Genomic DNA, 17,899 nt, shown 5'->3' with positions numbered 1-17,899 from the left:
TCCGATTTAAACGAATTGCTTGTAAGCATAGTAAGAATAGTTAATTCTAGACAATCTCATAAATTTCACTAGTGAAAAAGAAACAGAAAAGAAATTAACTCTGCCAACCTTCTATGTGGGACATACTCCAAAGCGGCTTTACGGATAGCCGAGTCGGCTTCTTCCCGAACAAGTCAACTCCATAAAAGACCTCCACCCCAAGAGACACAGTACACAACTCTATACCATTTGCATGTACACAAATCACCACATAAACAATGGCAGCCCGCAATACTCTCCGTCGTTCCCTCCTCTACGGTAAGCTCGAGCTCCCTTCCAAAGCCGCATCGCATCTTCCCCGCATTTCACTTCCCGAGCTCCAAAAACCCCAAAGCTAACCAACAACGCCAAACAGTCCCCGGCTCCTCCCAACGCTTCCTAGACAAGTCGCGCTCACTGACCGCCGACTGCGTCACCTATGATCTTGAAGACAGCGTGACACCGCACATGAAAGCAGAGGCGCGCTCGCTAGTGCGGAGAGCAATCGACCAAGCCGCGCCCCCAGGAATCCGGGAACGCGCCGTTCGAATCAACTCCGTAGACAGCGGACTGGCACTGGGTGATTTGACCGAAGTCGTGAGTGGACTCCGGCCACACCTCCACACACATACATAAATACATCGCCCTCCCTACAACGTTCAACTTGCTAACTGTCCCAGCTCCAATCACCAAACCTAACAACAATCGTAATCCCCAAAGTCAACTCCGCCTCCGACCTAACCTTCGTCACAGACGTCATAACCCACACTCTATCCCAGCAACCCCCAACAGAAAGAACCCCAATCTCACTCCTGGCTCTAGTCGAGTCCGCCAAATCCCTCACAAACCTATCTCAGATCTGCGCCGCTTCGCCCTTGCTCCAAGGTCTGGTGTTCGCAGCCGAAGACTTCGCACTAGACCTGAGTATTACGCGGACGCCCTCGCTGAGAGAGTTCCTGTTCGCGCGGTCTGCGATAGCAACCGCTGCACGGGCGGCGGATCTACCATCGACGATTGACCTTGTTTGTACGGCGTACAAGTCTGAGAAGGGGGATGGGTCGCCGCCGGATGTGCTGCAGGAGGAGTGTCGGGATGGGCGCCGGTTGGGGTTCAATGGGAAACAGTGTATTCATCCGTCGCAGGTGAAGGTTGCGGATCAGATATTTGGACCGGATGCGCAGGAGACCGAGTGGGCTATGCGGGTTGTTATTGCGGATGAGAAGGCTGCGAGGGCGGGGAGGGGTGCTTGGACACTTGATGGGAAGATGATTGATGTTCCTGTTGCCCATAAGGCTAGGGCTATTGTTAAAAAGGCTGAGGCTTGTGGGGTTGATGTTGATGCTTTGAGGGGGGAGTGGCAGCATCAGGAACCAGAATAGGTGGTTCATGTGTGTAGCATTGTGTGTTATCTATATACGCATGATATCCCTGTACATGTTCCTTGTACATTCTAGTATGTTGTATGCGTGCATCATTTCCTTGAGAAGGGGGGTTTTCTACTACGGACTGTATTCGGTCTCTTTGCTAGTTCTAAGAGTCATGACGAGACCACCTAAGTATATAGAAGCATATAGCCGAGAAGAATATATCCTGAAGTTTGCTTAAAGAACTTGATACGTACGTCTGATGGATTTGCTGCGTGCTGTGGTTGAGTCACAGATTCGGGCGAAAAGGTTGAAAACAAGTTGAGTTATCAAAGGACTCAATAGATAAATTTGGTACCGGGGTATCATGCCGCTTTGACGCAAATTGAGTTGAATGACACGCCAGGTCATTGATCTTAAGTCTCTATTTCTTCGCGCTTGAGTAAATGGATTTTGCCCATAGTCAGAATGGGAGGCTCTCCGCCAGCGTTGGCCTCCATCAATTCACTAGCCAGCTCCTTGGCTACTGACTTGTCATAACTGGTTGGATCGATGCCGAGAATCCCTCCAACATAACCGCCTCGTTCACCAGGTACACTGAATTCCCGGAACAAGTACCGCCACTCGTTTAGCCATGCTTTAACGGCCTTGCCGATTTTATCTTTGCCGTTCTTCGAGTGGTGCCCAGTGCCTGTGATGGCATACACCACCCGGAGACCTTCTCGAGCATGCTTGAGCAGTATCTTCTCGAGATATTCGATAGCCTCTTCTGGGTGGAGACCGTGAAGGTCAACGTAGAGTTCTTCTGAAGATTCATCCAATCCCTTGTGAGAGAGATGTTGATTACGTTCTTCATAAAGCTGGCGTGCAGCCTCCCGATGGCACCTGCGCATCGCGTCGTTCTCGGCCTGGCCGCGCAACGACAATGCTTTGGCAGCTCGCGCATCATTGCGGTTCCATGCTTGGGCAGCGCTGGGAGATATGACCGTTAGAAGGGGTGGAAAATAATATTACTCGCTGGAAGCTTACCTCTGGAGGAACTTGTTTCGCACAGTGCCGTGTCGAATAGCCTCTGTCCGGTATTTGATATATTGTTGATTGGCCCGCGATCCTGTCTCCAGCCAGGGAATATTTTGCGGGGGTAGAATTGACTGAGCTGCGGCACTGTTCTCGCGACTCTTCGTGTCTTTGTTTCTGGAACCAGATTTGGTTTTCCCGGGGACAGGAGATGGGGTCATTCGAACCACATCCGCCAGAGATGAGGGTATGCTTTCTTTGCTCAAGCTGGTTTCGCGGTTATTATGACCGCCCCGTTTCCCATGATGCTTCTTCCCGGCATTCTTCGCATTGACCGCGGCAAGAGTTGGAAAGGCATCCGGATCGTCTACAGACGGTGCAGCAGGATTCAACTCTCGATTCTGATGGCGGCTTGATGGACGGGAGCTGGGGCGTCCGAGATGAGTTGCGCTTCCGTTTCTTTTGCCCATTCCAGGAAGGAGGCCAGGAGGCGCATACTTGCTCGCTTGATAAGCAGAAAGATGGGCAGGGTACCGGCCTGTGTACTGGTTTGCCCACTGATCACCGTTATCTGCCGCTTGCAGGGGTGGGAATGCATCGGAACCGCTGTCTACCTGGAACGGGGAGGGCGAAGCTGGTCGACTACCATCCGTAACACTGAGATTGCCAATAAGCGCCGAAGGGTCGTGCGAGAAGGGACATCCATCACCGGCTAGACAATTCCCCATAACCCAATACCTATTCACATTTGTTAGCGCAAGAACGATTGGTTTATCCAGGATATTCAAAAACACTCACTTGCATACATGTGTGTTTAGGTCATGACTGAAACGACAGTCTGCTCGAAGGCATTGTCCAGTGGACAGCCAGTACTTACAGACCACAGGGCTGCGACTGCTACCCAATGGTGTGACCGGGCGTACTTGCTCCATTGTCATAGACTTGCCAACCAAAACACGACCGTCATCCTGTTGTTTTGAAATCGCCTCGGATTCTATATCCTGCGAGAGCGAAGCAATGGTGGCACCGAGATCATAACTGTTCGCCTCCAGTGCAGCTTCTATTTCATCGTTTGATCGTTTGTCACCCAGGACAGTGCGCAGGATATCATGTGGGCTCATGTCTGGAACAAATTCAACCGCAGTGGCGCTGAGTGCCCCCGGGGTGCTAAGACCGCCCGCGGATGATGTTGTACTATTGGCATCATCTGCAACTAGCCAGTCAACATTGTTATCGCCCCCAAGGTCTCCATAGAAGTCAGAGATCTGACTTTGGTCCGAGAACTCGTAGGCATTTAGATTTGGGGAATGAGGAATAGGCTGCGCAAGGGCAAGCCGGGGCGATGGGCGTGGAGAGGTAAATGGAGAGACAGTAGAAGATAGCGGAGGCCGCGAGAATGGCCCACGGGAGCTTTGCATCCACGAGGTACTCCCGGGGCTTGTTCCTAAGGTCGAATGAGGGGAGAGCGGTGTGGATGATCGGGCCATCTGCCATGGCGCAGGTGATGAGCGGCGAATCACGGTATGACGGACTGGAGGCGATGCGTCTGGCAGGTTTCGGTTGCGATGGCGCCAAAGGATGTCCAATACCGCATTCTCCAAAGGTGTACCCGCCAAGGACGTGTTTGCGCGCAAGAAGTCCTCCACTTTCTCCGCCTGCTCTTCTTCATCCAGTGCCTGATCCTGCAGGATCTGGAGACATTTTTCAAGAAGCTCGTCGGAAACCATGTTGTATGTTGATATGGGTAATACGCGCAGAGGAAAGGGATCGGTAAAAGACCCTAGCGATGAAGGGGTTGGGTCCTGGATGAGGTGTCCGAGGCTGGGAGGCAGGAAATGCTCGACAAAAGTAGGACCAGAGTCGGGAATCAGAGGCACATCATGCTTTCTCTCTATGTCCAGGTGATCGGGAAAGTGAAGAACGATAGGGGTTCCAGGGTTGGTTTCAAGGTTATAGCGCAAGGCGATGAAAGTTGCAAAAGTGATAAATGACAAGCAGATAATTACATGGCATCGCCGCCGATCGACGTGTGTGAATGAAAGTTGAATAAAGGGTGAAATGACAAAGAGGGGGAGGCGGAGAAGGAGGATCAACACTGGGGCACAACAGCTTATCGGCTGAGCTTCATGGGACACTCGGTACATATGTACCTATATAGGTGGAATTTATTATTTGTATAATAACATAATAATATAATAACAAGATAGATACATTTGAAAGAGAACTATGTATAATACTATCTACCAGAAATAAATGAATAAAAAATACCTAGGTAACAGGAAGATTCATGACCTGTGGGTTAGCGGCACTTTTATAGCATCGGCAATCCCCAACATGGGAATAAATAGATACAAATATATATATAACATAATAATAGTTACATGGGTACCTTATAGTATAAACATCATAAAAGAAGTTAAATAACTCTGGGGAACATGTAGATCGGTCAACAGCTCCCGAGCTTGAGTCCGGCGGATCCGCTGACTTGCAATCTGGACTTTCAGGGTCAAACTGATTTTCAGCCTAAAAGTGCTTGGCTTCTTCTCCATGTTCGGTCCAACTATCAGGGCCTTGACACGCCCTTAAAACTTCTTTGGATACTCTGAGTACCTATTGGCCCTGGTATTGCACTTCCTGCCGGTCATTGTTTTAGAGCGGTTCATTTCTCCGCGGATTCGATCATCCTCCTACCAAATATTGATACCCCGAGACTATACACATTTCACAATGCCTGCGGACTACCAGTCCACCGCCAGGGCGTTGTCTCTCTCACCCTCTTCTCCGGATCCCATACCTTCTTCTCCTGGCAGTGATGCTCACCCGCCCTGGAGTCGCGCCGGCAGGCGAAGCTCCGGCAGGTCGAGCGGGCAGGGTACAAGCTATCGCGAACAGATAATCCAGCGCGGCACGGAGTTATATGTCCGTATGAATAAGATCTGGGAGGGGATGACTCTATGGAAGAAAATTGGGACTTTTTTCGCTGCCTTATTCTTGGGCGCATCCGGTATCGCGTTTATGGTGTTAACTGGGAAGTTGTTCATCTGGCTTGGCCCGGTCGCTGAGAAGTGGGAAACATCCTGGCTAGCCGCCTTCATCCTGTGGCTGTGTGTCTTTTTTGTCTCATTCCCACCTCTTGTGGGTTGGTCCACATTTGGGACTGTGGCTGGTTTTATATTTGGTGTATGGAAAGGGTAAGAGACCAATTCATGTTACTTGAAATGTTTTACTTGCAAAAACAACGAAAACAAAAGGCTAACTCGACATTTCTTCTATAGATGGCTGATCTACGCTTCCGCAACAATTCTTGGGTCGACTGTCTCGTTTTATGTTTCGCGGACAATTCTGTCTGGATTCGTCAAACGCCTTATGGAACATGACAAGAGGTTCGCTGCATTGGCCCTGACATTGAAGTATGATGGCCTCAAGCTTCTTTGTATGATCCGTTTATGCCCGCTGCCCTACTCAATCTGCAACGGAGCTGTGTCCACATTTCCAACGGTGCAGCCGTTGATGTACGGACTCGCAACGGCCATCATCTCTCCCAAATTGTTGGTTCCTGCGTTCATTGGTAGTCGGATTCGTCTGCTCTCCGAGAAGGGCGAGGAAATGAGTGCGGGATCCAAAGCCGTGAATATCTGCAGTATTATCCTTACAGTCGGTGTTGGAATCTTTACCGGGTGGTATATATACCAAAGGTTCGAGCCCCAAATTCACCTGTTGTCAATATCTTGTGCACTCATGCTGATCCTTATTTTTTCTCTTTTTTAGAACTTTGGCCCGCGCAAAAGAGCTCGAAGCCCAAGAGCGTGCAGATATCCGAGGTTCTCTCCAAGCTGATCATGCAGCGCGCCGCCCTCACCGTGGGTTTTCGGAAGATCCTGATGTGAACAAAGCCTCTACTACGCTTGCAAGAGACGAAGAAGAGCGAATTGGATTCACTGATCTGGATGATGACAATGTTGACCTTGTTTTGGGTGACGACAGTGACAGTGACCAACCGCGTCCTTGGAAAAACTCGAACAGGACATCATATCATGATGAGTTCACCGATAATGACTCGGATGGGTTCGCAGGGGAGGATGAGGCATATGGTCTGCACACTCATGTTCAAAACTAGCCTAAATAAATAAAGTAGATCCTGAATGATCGTAAAGTGCAGAAATATAAAGAGAGACAGCCCTTGAACGTTGACGAACTTCGGTGCCGCAACCTGCCGGACTGAGAAATACGCCCCGCTCCGAGGAATCAAGCCAGGGTTTTTCTACTCTACCCAGGTCATCACTGTCCCTTCATCAAGTTTCCCAATCCAATTACAATTCGTTTAATTCGTTTCAAACCAAATATTCTTGCTCTATTTGACGGGCCTTATTCTCAATTATTTGGGAGGGTTTTTGTGGGGGTGAAACTTGATGTATGTCCTGATATGCTTCGGTCTTCAAAAAAGATCTATTCTCTCATACTCCCTGGGAGGTCTTTTTTGGTGTCTTTTTTGGGATTTTGCCATGTTCCATCTCATCTAACATAAGTCCTAGTTGATCCATTCATTCAGCCTAGTGTTCCTTCGGCTTGCCGCAGATCGATATCCTATGACCATATCATGGGTGAACGCCTGAATTGATATCCGCACATTCTCGGGATAGAAAGGACTGTCGACATCATATCTTCGAGTTCACAACCCACGTCTTTGTTGACGTGGAATTTTCTCTTTCTGTGGTCCTCGACACTGCCTGCAGATACCCGTGTATCAACATGTATGGCGCAGCGTCCATGAGGTTCCAGACGGCTGGAATGCCCCCGAGTGAAGACTCATACAGGAATCAATATGTCCCAACCCCCGAGATCACGGTGCAGGGCCAAGAAAACATTCTATCTGAACCTCCTGCGAAGCGACTGCGCATCACGCACAAGGCTTACGAAGCAGCTTCAGCTTCAATTGCTTTGGGAAATCTAGAACACAACTACCACAAGTCGCAAACCTTCCTATCTGATGGATCCCACATTGTTGGCTCAATGGAGAGGCTGTATGCCGATGGCAGCAGCAGTACCCCGAATGAGTCGACAACCTCAACCGACTTGACATCTTCCTTTGAGCTAAAGGCATCTACATCGCCCCCTCCCAATCCGCTACAGTCTCTTTATACGCGGTCAGTTGTTTTTGGACCGAGTGTACTGGACAGCGGGAAAGTTGATTTGTCTAAATGTCGACCTCGATCGTCCATCCCATCTAAAATTCACCCCTCTGTTTACGGCGAGCAGTGCGTTAGAGCGGCGTATGCATCACGGCTGAACCCGTATGCTCTCCACCGACAAGAACAAGAATTTTTGCAAGATCATCTTTGCCACGTTCACGTCACAATCTACCTCAACATACGAAACGGAATACTGCTACTCTGGGGGAGAAATCCCATGGTGGCTGTCACCAGGGAAGAAGCACTCGGATGTGCCAAAGATTACCGATGGATGAATCTGGCATCCTTTGCTTACGACTGGCTCGCGCGAAATGGCTACATAAATCACGGCTGCGTGGAGGCTCCATTGGCCTCGGTGAAACCCAAACGCGGAAGACGAAAGGAAGGACCTACAATTGTTGTCATCGGTGCTGGAATGGCAGGTCTAGGGTGTGCACGTCAATTGGAGAGCCTTTTCCGCCAGTATCGTGACTCAAATGCCTTTCCCCGAGTCATTGTCCTCGAGGGACGTCGAAGAGTCGGTGGACGCATTTATTCACATCCGTTGCACAGTCTCAAGTCGGAAAGCCTGCCTGATGGGCTTGTTCCAAAGGCGGAAATGGGTGCTCAGATCATTGTCGGCTTCGATCATGGCAACCCGCTGGACCAGATAGTTCGTGGCCAGCTGGCACTTCACTATCACAAGATACGGGACGTTTCAACGATTTACGATATTGATGGATCGCCCGTGAATGAGGTTCAGGACGCGATGGCAGAAAAGCTCTACAATGATTTGCTCGATCGAACCGGATTCTACCGTCACAAAGCAAAGATTGTGCCAACCGCCCAGGGAAACCGCGAGATGATCGATGCTGGCCGCGAATCGGCGGTGGATGACGGACTCACTGTGCGACAGTACGAAGAGGCGCGGGCAGCTGGGACAATAGATTTATTGGTTCCCACAAAGCGAGTTCGACGAGGAATAAAGCACAAGACTGCGGAAAATGAGCCATCCGTCGATGTGGCGAGTGATCTAGCGGGAAATTCGGAAGATGACCCGGCAGCCTTGACCTGCCAGACAACTGGATGGAAGCTTAACCCAGGATACACCGTTAACGACACTATTGAACTGGACGAGATTGCCAGGGCATCTCAGGCGCAGACTCTCGGTGCAGTGATGGACGAGGGTGTCATACAATATCAAAACATGCTTCCAGTGACAACGAAGGATATGCGGTTGATGAATTGGCATTTCGCCAACCTCGAGTACGCGAATGCAACCAACGTGAACAGACTCAGCCTATCGGGATGGGACCAGGACATCGGAAACGAGTTCGAGGGTGAACATTCCCAGGTCATTGGTGGCTACCAGCAATTACCTTATGGGCTGTACATGCTGCCTGAAAAGCTCGATGTCCGCACCGGCAAGATTGTCACCGATATCTCTTACGACACAACTGGGTCCAACAAGAAACAGAAGGCAGTTGTCCAGTGCGAGGATGGAGAAAAGTTCCTGGCAGATCATGTCGTCTTCACCGGTTCCCTAGGAGTCCTGAAGCAGCAGAAGATCAAGTTCGAGCCTCCTCTTCCGGACTGGAAGCGTGGCGCAATTGACAGACTGGGATTTGGAATAATGAACAAGGTCGTGTTGGTGTTCGAACAGCCGTTCTGGGACACCAAGCGGGATATGTTTGGCCTACTCCGTGAGCCGAATAACCCTGCTTCTATGGTCCAAGAAGACTATGCGGCAAACCGCGGTCGATTCTATCTGTTCTGGAATGTCATGAAGACTACCGGACTCCCATGCCTGATTGCCCTCATGGCTGGTGATGCAGCCCACCAAGCAGAATCTACATCAGACGAAGAAATAATTACGGAGGTCACTGGCCAACTTCGAAACGTCTTCAAACACACTACGGTTCCCGATCCTCTGGAGACTATCATCACCCGCTGGGGCCAGGACCCATTCACATACGGCAGCTACTCCTACGTGGCCGCAGAAGCCTTTCCAGACGACTATGACCTGATGGCCCGGTCAATCGGCAATCTCCACTTCGCCGGCGAAGCCACCTGCGGCACCCACCCAGCAACCGTCCACGGAGCATACCTGTCAGGCCTTCGCGCAGCATCCGAAATAATCGAGCCGATATCCGGACCCATCATAATGTCTCACCCCCTCGTTCCGGAGAAATCAAAAGTAACTCGAAGCAAATCCTCCACGCCAAACGGTGCAACCACCAAGAAAACAAGAACAAGAGGCAGCTCATCCCTCTCTTCCACGGAAAGCCCAACAATCACCCAATCCAAGCCGCCCTCAACCTCGACCTCCCGCAAACCAACCTCAACCGATAAATCCCGCCGCGACGCTTACGACCAAGCCCTATGGACAACAATCTACGCCGAGCTAGGGTCCGCACCCCCACGCCCCGCAAAATCAGGCCTAAACCCCTTCCTCTTCTACCAAAAAGACTACTGGGCGCGCTGCCGCGACCAATGCGACGAAGCCCGCCGCGCAGCATCCAACAACCCCAACGCAAAGGCCCCGCGCGATGAGATCCGCGCCGCGCTGGGCCAGATGTGGCGTTCTGCAAAGCCAGCTGATAAAAAGCCGTACCTCGAGCAGACGGAGGCTAATCGTCGTGCTAATGCTGAGGCTTGGGATAAGTGGAAGGTTGACGTTGCTGAGTGGGAAAGGAAGACTTTTATCGTTAAGGATCGGTGGTGTGCGGAGAATCCGTTTGAGGATTGGGTTATGCCGGAGTATCTTGCTGAAAATGCGTCGTCGGTGCCTGTGCTTGCTACTGCGTTTACGACTGCTGTGCCTGCTGTGAAGTCTGAGAAATGAGCATTTATCGGCGTTTTACGGTGGATAGATTATCTGCGTGGATGACAATAAGGGAAAGAAGGTAATTTCGTCTCTATTGAGAGATTTGTTGTGATGAGTATCGTTTCAGCCTTATTGATATCAATGAATGACAGTTTTAATGCAAATGGTCTTGCTTATGTAGACAAGTATAAGAACCTTCCAAGGAACCTTGTAAAGATATGGAAAATGATATGGGAGCCTCTCTTTTTCTTCTATTTCTATCTCTATGGGTAGAGGCATCCCAAGCAGACCAGCTGATATAAATCCACAAAGACCACTTGATTTCCCCTTCCATGAGACATGGGTAAAAGGAACAGGAACAAGAAAAAGGAAAAAAAGATGTAAGAAATCCCATCGAAATATGCCCGGGGAATTTAGAAATGAGATATCGCATAAAACAGATATAAGTCTAGAAGCAAGAAGAATCTTCGATACACGGGCCAAAAATCATGTTTTCATGCATCATGATAACGAGAAATAGGAGAGGAAAGTGGGAGAAGAGGTGTATATGTATTTAGAGCACAGGCTTTGCCTCCTCGTGAGTCTCGGTCTCGGAGAGGAATTTCTCGGCCTCGAGGGCGGCGACACAACCAGATCCTGATAGAATATTGTTAGCAAAATGCAGTTACTATAATGGAAATACTGGAGTATGAACATACCGGCACTGGTGATAGCCTGGCGGTACCGTTTATCCTGAACATCACCGCAGGCGAAGACGCCCTCGATGTTAGTGAAGCTGGTGCCGGGCTTGGTGACGATGTAACCTTCGTCATCGAGCTCAACCTGGCCCTTAACGAGAGCGTTGGCGGGGTCGTGACCAACAGCGTAGAAGAGACCGTTGGCATCAACGACCTCTTCCTTGTTAGAGACAACGTCCTTGATACGGAGGTGGGTCATGAGGCCGTTAGGCTTGGTCTCACCGATAACCTCAGTGGCGACGGTGTTGAAGCGGACCTTGCACTTGGGGTGGGCAAGGAGACGGTCAGCCATGATATTAGAGGCACGGAGCTTATCCTTGCGAACGAGAACAGTCACACTGCTGCCGTACTTGGCGAGGAACATGGCCTCCTCGGCGGCGGAGTCACCACCGCCAATGACGTAGAGGGGCTTGTTACGGAAGATGGGAACGGCGCCGTCGCAGACGGCACAGGCACTGATTCCGTTTTGCCAGAAGGTCTCCTCGCCGGGGAGGTTCAGACGGCGGGCGTTGGCGCCTGTGGCAATGATGACGGCGTCGGCGGTGCGGACGGGCTCGCTGCCCTCGTCGTCGTTCCACTCGGTCCACATCTTGAAGGGCCGGGAGGAGAGGTCAAGCTTGGAGATGGTCTCGGTGATGATTTCCGTACCGAAGCGCTCGGACTGTGCGCGCATGTTGTCCATCAGCTCGGCGCCGCCGATGCCGTTGGGGAATCCGGGGAAGTTCTCGACATCAGTGGTGGTTGTGAGCTGACCACCGGCGGCGGTGCCGTTGGCGAGCATGCCCTCATAGAGGACTGGCTGGAGCTCTGCGCGCGAGAGATAGATAGCGGCAGTGTGGGCACCAGGGCCGGAGCCGATAACTGTGGGGGGAAAGCGGTTAGAACTCTGATATCGGAGGAAATTGGGTGATCCGAATCTTCAATCCCATCACACAAATCACTTACCGACTACTTTAGAGTGCACCATTCTGGCGGTGTGTGAATTGGCGCGCAACGGCGTCGGAAACGATTTAGAGAAGACCGAGGCCGGAGGAGGAGATTGTTGGTGAACGGTAGTGGCCGCGGCGGCAGTCAATCCAATGGATCGAAGGGAGGGAAAACGACGAAAGGCGGAGGAAAACAGCTTGAAGGTATTTCTGGGAAGTGGAGGGGAAGAGAATAGGGAGAGGGGGAAGATATAATATCTTTTTTCGGAGGGGCAGTGGAGACCGGGATTATTAGGTGATGAAGTTGATTGATAAACCGGCAATGAGATCAGAGAGACTGGACCCTCAGACAGGATGCGATTGGATTCTTTGTCTTTCGGGGGTTTCCAGACCACACGAGATTAGAGATAATTTGTTTAAACTAGGCAATTTATGGCGATTTCAAGCAATTTCAAGGCAATTCAAATGGGCTGAATCAGGTTGAGCATCGAGGCTCCGGGGCTTTCTAAGCACATGTCACGTGAAAGGTCGAGACCGCTGATGTAATCTCATCAGATCACCCCGAGGCGCCTCTTCCGGCCCGATTTTGTATACTTCGGAAGTTATACATATCAAAAGTTATACATAGAACAGTCGTGTTGCACATTTTAAGCCGTTTTTTGCCGCCTATACTCTAGCTACAACACCAATGAGGAAGAAACTATATACCAAAAAGACATCTAAAAAGACTACCAAAAAGACATCACGAAGCCGCATAGGGGGCCGACTATTCTTGTTTGTATACTTCGGATTTACTTGAGAGATCTTGATAGGATGAACTTCACATGTCAGTTTGAACCTCGCTGGATTTAGGGGAATCATATATCAAACACAAAACACTATCATACTCAAGTCATAAAAATCCATACAAATCATCAAATCGCAAAAAGCAAATATCACAGCCAACTTCAATGACACAATGATGTCAATATAGTACATTAGATTACGCCGAACCACTTCTTCCGTGGACGGCTATGCTCCTCAGGACTGGAGGAGTGTTCAGCCATCATATGCTTTGGTAGACGTTGAGGGGCCTCGTCCTCCGAATCTCCATCCTCCTCTTCACTCCCAGGATATCCCTCGTACTGTGGTTGATGTTGTTGACTAGTGGCGGCGTTTGCGCGGGTATTATTGATAAGGTCGTGGTCCTCGTAATCGTCTTGTTCGTCGTCATCGCTGTAATCTTCTTCTGCTTCAGGGTGTGCATCTGCTTCCCCGTCGTTCTTTTTGCGGCGGGGTAGGAACTTTCTCCAGCCCTTGACAATCTGCGCTGGGGGCGGGTCATACTCGGTTCCATTGTAGTGCAGTGCCGGAACGAGCAGTTTGTAGGGTGTGGTGACACCCGATGGGTCTTGTGGGCTGATCTCTAGGTTCAACGTGATGGCGAGCCCGCCTTCGAGGTTGATGTAGGCGCCTGCGCCGTCATCGCCCTGCTCAGCGGCTTTCTTTGCCGCTTTTTGGCTGAGATTCGTTGGTCGCCGGTGGAAGTTACCGGGTCGTGGAGGTGCCCCGGCCCCTGGGAAATAGCTGTCCCCGTTCTCGTGGGGCTGAGCGGGCCCATCAACACTTGCACGTCGATTGAAAGCAGCCTCGTCGCCTCGATTGAAACTCATGGTCCTTGTAGGAGGTGGTCCACGGGTGGAAAGGCGCCTGAGAATACCAGGCTTCTCGGTAGACCCCTTGTCTCCACGACCCAGCGACAATGTTCGCTGCAGCTTATTTGGCCGAGGTGGTGGGGTCTCTATTATCTCCGACTCGGGTGTATCAAGTGGAGTGGAGCCAGGCTTATACCCACGGATCGAACACCAGTTTCGCCGAGGTAGTAATCGTCTGTTGTTTCGGGCCTTGCCATTCACATCTTGAACAAAGATGGGGACGACATCCTCGTCTGTGTTGGAGTCCATATGGTGGACTGTATTCCGCTTGTTGAGCATGTCCGCAATGAGATCGGTCTCCGGAATGTCTGCAATAGCAGACGAGATGACATTCGGCATGTATCGATAATCCTGATCTTTGGCAATACCCAATTTGGGGTTCGAATAGAACTGCCCAATTGCAGCGAGATGGACATCACCACTGAAAGATTAAGTTAGTTTCATCGTTTGGAATCTGGGTTGCCGTTGAGCAAATTGCCTGGTCTTACCTGAGTATTGTGATCCGGACCGACTTCTCTGCGGCCAGATCCTGAAGATCCTCAACCAACCATGTACGCTCCGACTTGAGGTGCTTGCCGGCCCAGTGGTCATCAAAGACCTCCACGTTTCCGCCAGATCGATTTACAAACCCACCAAGTACTCCAGCCTTGCCGAGGGACTTGCGGCTGTTCATGAAATTACGGAGCATTGCCTGGAGTCAACGTTAGTTTTAGGTTTGATCAAAGACGGAAGCAATCAGATCACATACCACTCGGGGGTAAGCAACAGGGACACTTGAAAGAACGATCAAATGCTTTGTTTCTCCCTTCATGATCTCCTTGTGGCAGCGGTCCCACAATAAATCACAGGTCTCCTCGCTGAGAACCTCATTGCTCTGCAAGAACATGTCAGCATAGTCCACAAGTCGGAAAATTGGAGTAATCATACCCGTCGTTCAGTGCGGCAGTCAAGACCCAAGAATGAAACCCCTTGGCCAAGAGACATGAACAGGTTTCGGCTCTTCTGCTCAATATATGGACCAGGATGAGCACCAAGAAGCCAGCTGGGTTCATCTGTCTCGGTTTCATCGGGGACACTGTGGTGCTGGAACAGCAGGTAATACTTGAAAGCAATTTTTCCAATTCCAGAGATAACAGCGGTTTGCATGAAATCATCATGGTAAGAACCAAAGCCTTCAAAGATTTCATGATCGTTCCACATGTTGACCATGGGAATCTGAGAGTTCGCCAGCGAGAAGAGGCCCTGGGAGAACCATGCAGCATAGCGCTCGAGGTAGAACTGCTCCAACTCAGCCCGGAATTCGGGTGTGAATGACGCCCCATATCTCTCGGCAGCGTTTTTAATCTTAATCCATTCTTGGAAGAACGCCGACTCTGTGATACCCGAGTCGTTGAAGATTTGATCGCCTCCACCGATCATCACATGGAACGGACGAGTCTGATGCTCATTAAGAATATCTCGCCAAAGCGGGTCGGGCCCACAGACTTTATCAGAGTCCGCAGAGGGGCTGAACCCGTTACCACTGTGGAACATTATGTTCATGGATTCTCCAGCCGGAGGGACCCAGAATCCCAAGGCGGGTCCCTGGTTGATCCGATAGGCGATTCGCTGTTGCGTTGTGCTGAGTTCAACCTCTAGGTTGAATCGCCAGAATGTTACATCTCTTGCGGCATCCGCGTACAGGCGGGCTCCTGGGATGTCTCGGTGCAAACTCGCTGTCTCACCGTCGACGGCATGCATTCGGTTGGAAGGCATAGGCTGTTTGACGCCTTCGCTGGTATAGTCGATCATGCTAGGTGAGAGCTCGTAGATACCATCGTCGTTCTCGACAAACGATAGGTCGACTTGCTCCTCGACATGTTCAACTGGCTTCACGTAAAGGGGCCGCCCATCACGGCCAACTTTCATGAGCCCGGCTGTTGGGTCGACATATTCGGGAGCCAGTTGCATTCCATCTTCATGGCTGATCTCCACGGGTGGAGGAGGAAGAAGATCCATCGGTTGAGAGAATAGTCTCAGTGTAGGTGGAGTGTCGTAGGAGGAGCGAGAATCTTTAGTCACTATCATGATAGACCCTCGCCATATATCTTTGTCAATGGGGCCGCTGGCTCCATCAACCTTAACTCGTTTGATACCTGTGTATCGCAGTAAAGGTCCACATCGCAAGAAGAGGTTGGGTTGGAAGTTCTTGTGGTCAGTCATTCCTAGTGGGCGTTAGTAAATGCATTTCGGTAATTATATAACAAGAAATATAGCTTGAAAACCAGGATAGCGGAGGATCTTACCTGTCAACTTCTGAGCAGGAGACTTGTAGTTTTTAGGAAGGGCCCTGCTCTTTCTGCGATCTTTGTTACCACCACCTTCCCACCACGCTTTGCTGCGCTCCATATCAAAATTCTGGAAGTCGAAATCAGGGGCCGCAAGCCGAGCAGGCTGTGCGTTCCTCCACTCAAAGATCGGAGGGGGCGTAGGCGGTGGAACATTGAAAGAGACAGACTGTTTCTTGGGCTTGGTCTGCGATTCGACACTATCCTGAGGCGCACGGGGTGCTGTTAAAAGTTCGTCTGTTGTCTCCGCTCTTAGGGCACCAGCAGCCTGCACAGGTCGAGGACCTGCTTGAGACATCGAGCGACTGTGGCCGATATTGTTGGCAGGTGCGGGTTTCGCGGCAGGTCCGCTCACTGTGACTGATCGTCTAGGCACATTGCCTATCTTAGCTGATGATGGGATGACGGCTTCTGCACGTGTATATTGAGGGTCCTCGGGTTGGCGGATAGATGGATATTGAGGATTTGTTGAAACGGTCCTGTTTCGACGGACAGCTGTGCTTTCTGCTTGTCGCTCTTGTGGTGGTGCTGCCGTATTTCCATTTCGCCTGCCATCCCCAATTGGAATATCTCTCCGCTCATTCCTTCTGGCTGCGCTGGGTGGTGGTTGGCTTTCTGGCTGCGCACGTTGTGCTGATGCTTCGTGAGCCACTGCTGCCACCAATTCGGCTTTCTCTTGTTCAGCTTTCTTGCGTGCAAGTCGCTCTCGGGCTTTGATTTCCGCCTGTTGTACTCGTGCCCGCTTCTCTTCCTTGCTAATTCCAGTCAAAGTTACTTCCAACTTTTGAAGGGGCGATCGCTCCGATGCCCAATCTCGCCGCGAGTCACTGGCGGAGACGGAGCGTGTGGTGTTGGACCGAGTCGGGGGCGAAGACACACCCGGTGCAGGCGGTGGTGACTGGACATGAATCTCAGGCATATCTGCACTAGGTTCTGGGGAATAGGGCTCTGTGGGAAGACCTCGCGGTGTGGTTGATTCCGCTGATAATTCTGAGGTTGATGGAGGAATTGGCTTGCGGGTTGTATAGTTCAGGTTTCCCTCGGGCTGATTTCGGGCTCTGGCCGAGAAAGACCTGTCTACCTGCCCTGACGGATGGGCATCTTTTCCGCTAGTATGAGCTGGCTGCGCGTCATCATATTCCACCTCGTGTTCATGGCTTTCCGTGGAAGGAGCCTTTTTGCGATTGCGCCTTCCTGGAGCTCTTTGCGCTCCGTTCGAAATTTGGGGGTTGGAGCTGCCGTTTGCCATATCGGGCGATCCACGAATTGCCGTAGCAGCCATAATGTTGTGTATTTGCGCCCAAACTCAAGGAAATAATCGAAAAAAATGCGAGGATAGGCGCCAAGTATGTGCAATTGCGAACCCAACTGGAACCAATATCGTTAATATCGGTCCCAAAGGCAACTCGAGCAGATTTAGGGGAAAATGCCGTACTTGATTTTTCTCGAAATAGATGAAACAGGTTCAATGCGACTGGATCTGATGCCTAACGCAGGGTCGCTACACCATGGCCGGAGCTGATTGACAGGCAACAAGCCAAGTTGGGCGGGGGTATAGGTCCACGCGGCGGTGACAGGGAAGTTGGCCTGTATAAAAGGCGAACAGGTAAACACTAGGATAGGGGTGTCAATGGAATGGTAGAAGACGAGATGAAAAGAAGAGAAAGATTTCAATCAAGTCCAAGGCAAAAAAAAGAAGGCAAGGTCTATACATCCGATATCCCGGTGGCTGGTTATCCCCAGCCTTCGCGCGGGGCCATTGTCATACGAAGGCTTAATCAAGGGCTTTGATCCCTGGAAAAGCAATACTTATGCATTATA

The 17,899-nt window shown here is 50.8% G+C and overlaps 6 protein-coding genes across 6 annotated transcripts; 3 read left to right on the top strand and 3 right to left on the bottom strand.

The window, feature by feature from the left end:
* Positions 1–207: 207 nt before the first annotated feature.
* N7471_000343 (HpcH/HpaI aldolase/citrate lyase family protein) lies at positions 208–1,397 on the top strand (the record flags this gene model as incomplete). The annotated part of the gene is made up of 3 exons (XM_057273064.1): positions 208–297; positions 395–615; positions 699–1,397. The coding sequence occupies exons 1-3, from the start codon at positions 258–260 to the stop codon at positions 1,395–1,397; spliced, it is 960 nt and encodes a 319-aa protein (XP_057141243.1). The 5' UTR covers positions 208–257.
* Positions 1,398–1,798: 401 nt separating this feature from the next.
* Positions 1,799–4,126, bottom strand: N7471_000342 (CCCH zinc finger and SMR domain protein; the record flags this gene model as incomplete). Its single annotated transcript, XM_057273063.1, has 3 exons — positions 1,799–2,354; positions 2,412–3,137; positions 3,198–4,126. The coding sequence occupies 3 exons, from the start codon at positions 4,124–4,126 to the stop codon at positions 1,799–1,801; spliced, it is 2,211 nt and encodes a 736-aa protein (XP_057141242.1).
* An 810-nt stretch (positions 4,127–4,936) lies between these two features.
* Positions 4,937–6,540, top strand: N7471_000341 (TVP38/TMEM64 family protein). Its single transcript, XM_057273062.1, has 3 exons — positions 4,937–5,590; positions 5,675–6,094; positions 6,168–6,540. The coding sequence occupies exons 1-3, from the start codon at positions 5,127–5,129 to the stop codon at positions 6,514–6,516; spliced, it is 1,233 nt and encodes a 410-aa protein (XP_057141241.1). The 5' UTR covers positions 4,937–5,126; the 3' UTR covers positions 6,517–6,540.
* A 608-nt stretch (positions 6,541–7,148) lies between these two features.
* aof2 (putative lysine-specific histone demethylase Aof2) lies at positions 7,149–10,412 on the top strand (the record flags this gene model as incomplete). The annotated part of the gene is made up of 1 exon (XM_057273061.1): positions 7,149–10,412. One exon carries the CDS (start codon positions 7,149–7,151, stop codon positions 10,410–10,412), a length of 3,264 nt encoding a protein of 1,087 aa, XP_057141240.1.
* Positions 10,413–10,947: 535 nt separating this feature from the next.
* Positions 10,948–12,098, bottom strand: trr1 (thioredoxin-disulfide reductase TRR1; the record flags this gene model as incomplete). The annotated part of the gene is made up of 3 exons (XM_057273060.1): positions 10,948–11,030; positions 11,093–11,992; positions 12,077–12,098. The coding sequence occupies 3 exons, from the start codon at positions 12,096–12,098 to the stop codon at positions 10,948–10,950; spliced, it is 1,005 nt and encodes a 334-aa protein (XP_057141239.1).
* Positions 12,099–12,703: 605 nt separating this feature from the next.
* Positions 12,704–17,360, bottom strand: N7471_000338 (uncharacterized protein; the record flags this gene model as incomplete). The annotated part of the gene is made up of 5 exons (XM_057273059.1): positions 12,704–14,172; positions 14,240–14,442; positions 14,500–14,625; positions 14,679–15,955; positions 16,037–17,360. 5 exons carry the CDS (start codon positions 17,358–17,360, stop codon positions 13,035–13,037), a joined length of 4,068 nt encoding a protein of 1,355 aa, XP_057141238.1. The 3' UTR covers positions 12,704–13,034.
* Between the last annotated feature and the right edge of the window lie 539 nt (positions 17,361–17,899).

Source organism: Penicillium samsonianum (assembly GCF_028829775.1).
Source record: "Penicillium samsonianum strain IBT 33392 chromosome Unknown utg000001l_segment0_segment0, whole genome shotgun sequence".
Lineage (NCBI taxonomy): Eukaryota > Fungi > Ascomycota > Eurotiomycetes > Eurotiales > Aspergillaceae > Penicillium > Penicillium samsonianum.
The sequence above is the reverse complement of the archived record's forward strand: the minus strand, read 5'-3'. Positions and strand labels throughout refer to the sequence as shown.

Excerpts from the sequence above, each read along its gene's own strand:
- N7471_000341 (XM_057273062.1), top strand. The coding sequence starts at position 5,127 with ATGCCTGCGGACTACCAGTCCACCGCCAGGGCGTTGTCTCTCTCACCC. Across the intron at positions 5,591-5,674 it reads ATATTTGGTGTATGGAAAGG|ATGGCTGATCTACGCTTCCG; the intron begins GTAAGAGACCAA and ends TTTCTTCTATAG. Across the intron at positions 6,095-6,167 it reads GGGTGGTATATATACCAAAG|AACTTTGGCCCGCGCAAAAG; the intron begins GTTCGAGCCCCA and ends TCTCTTTTTTAG.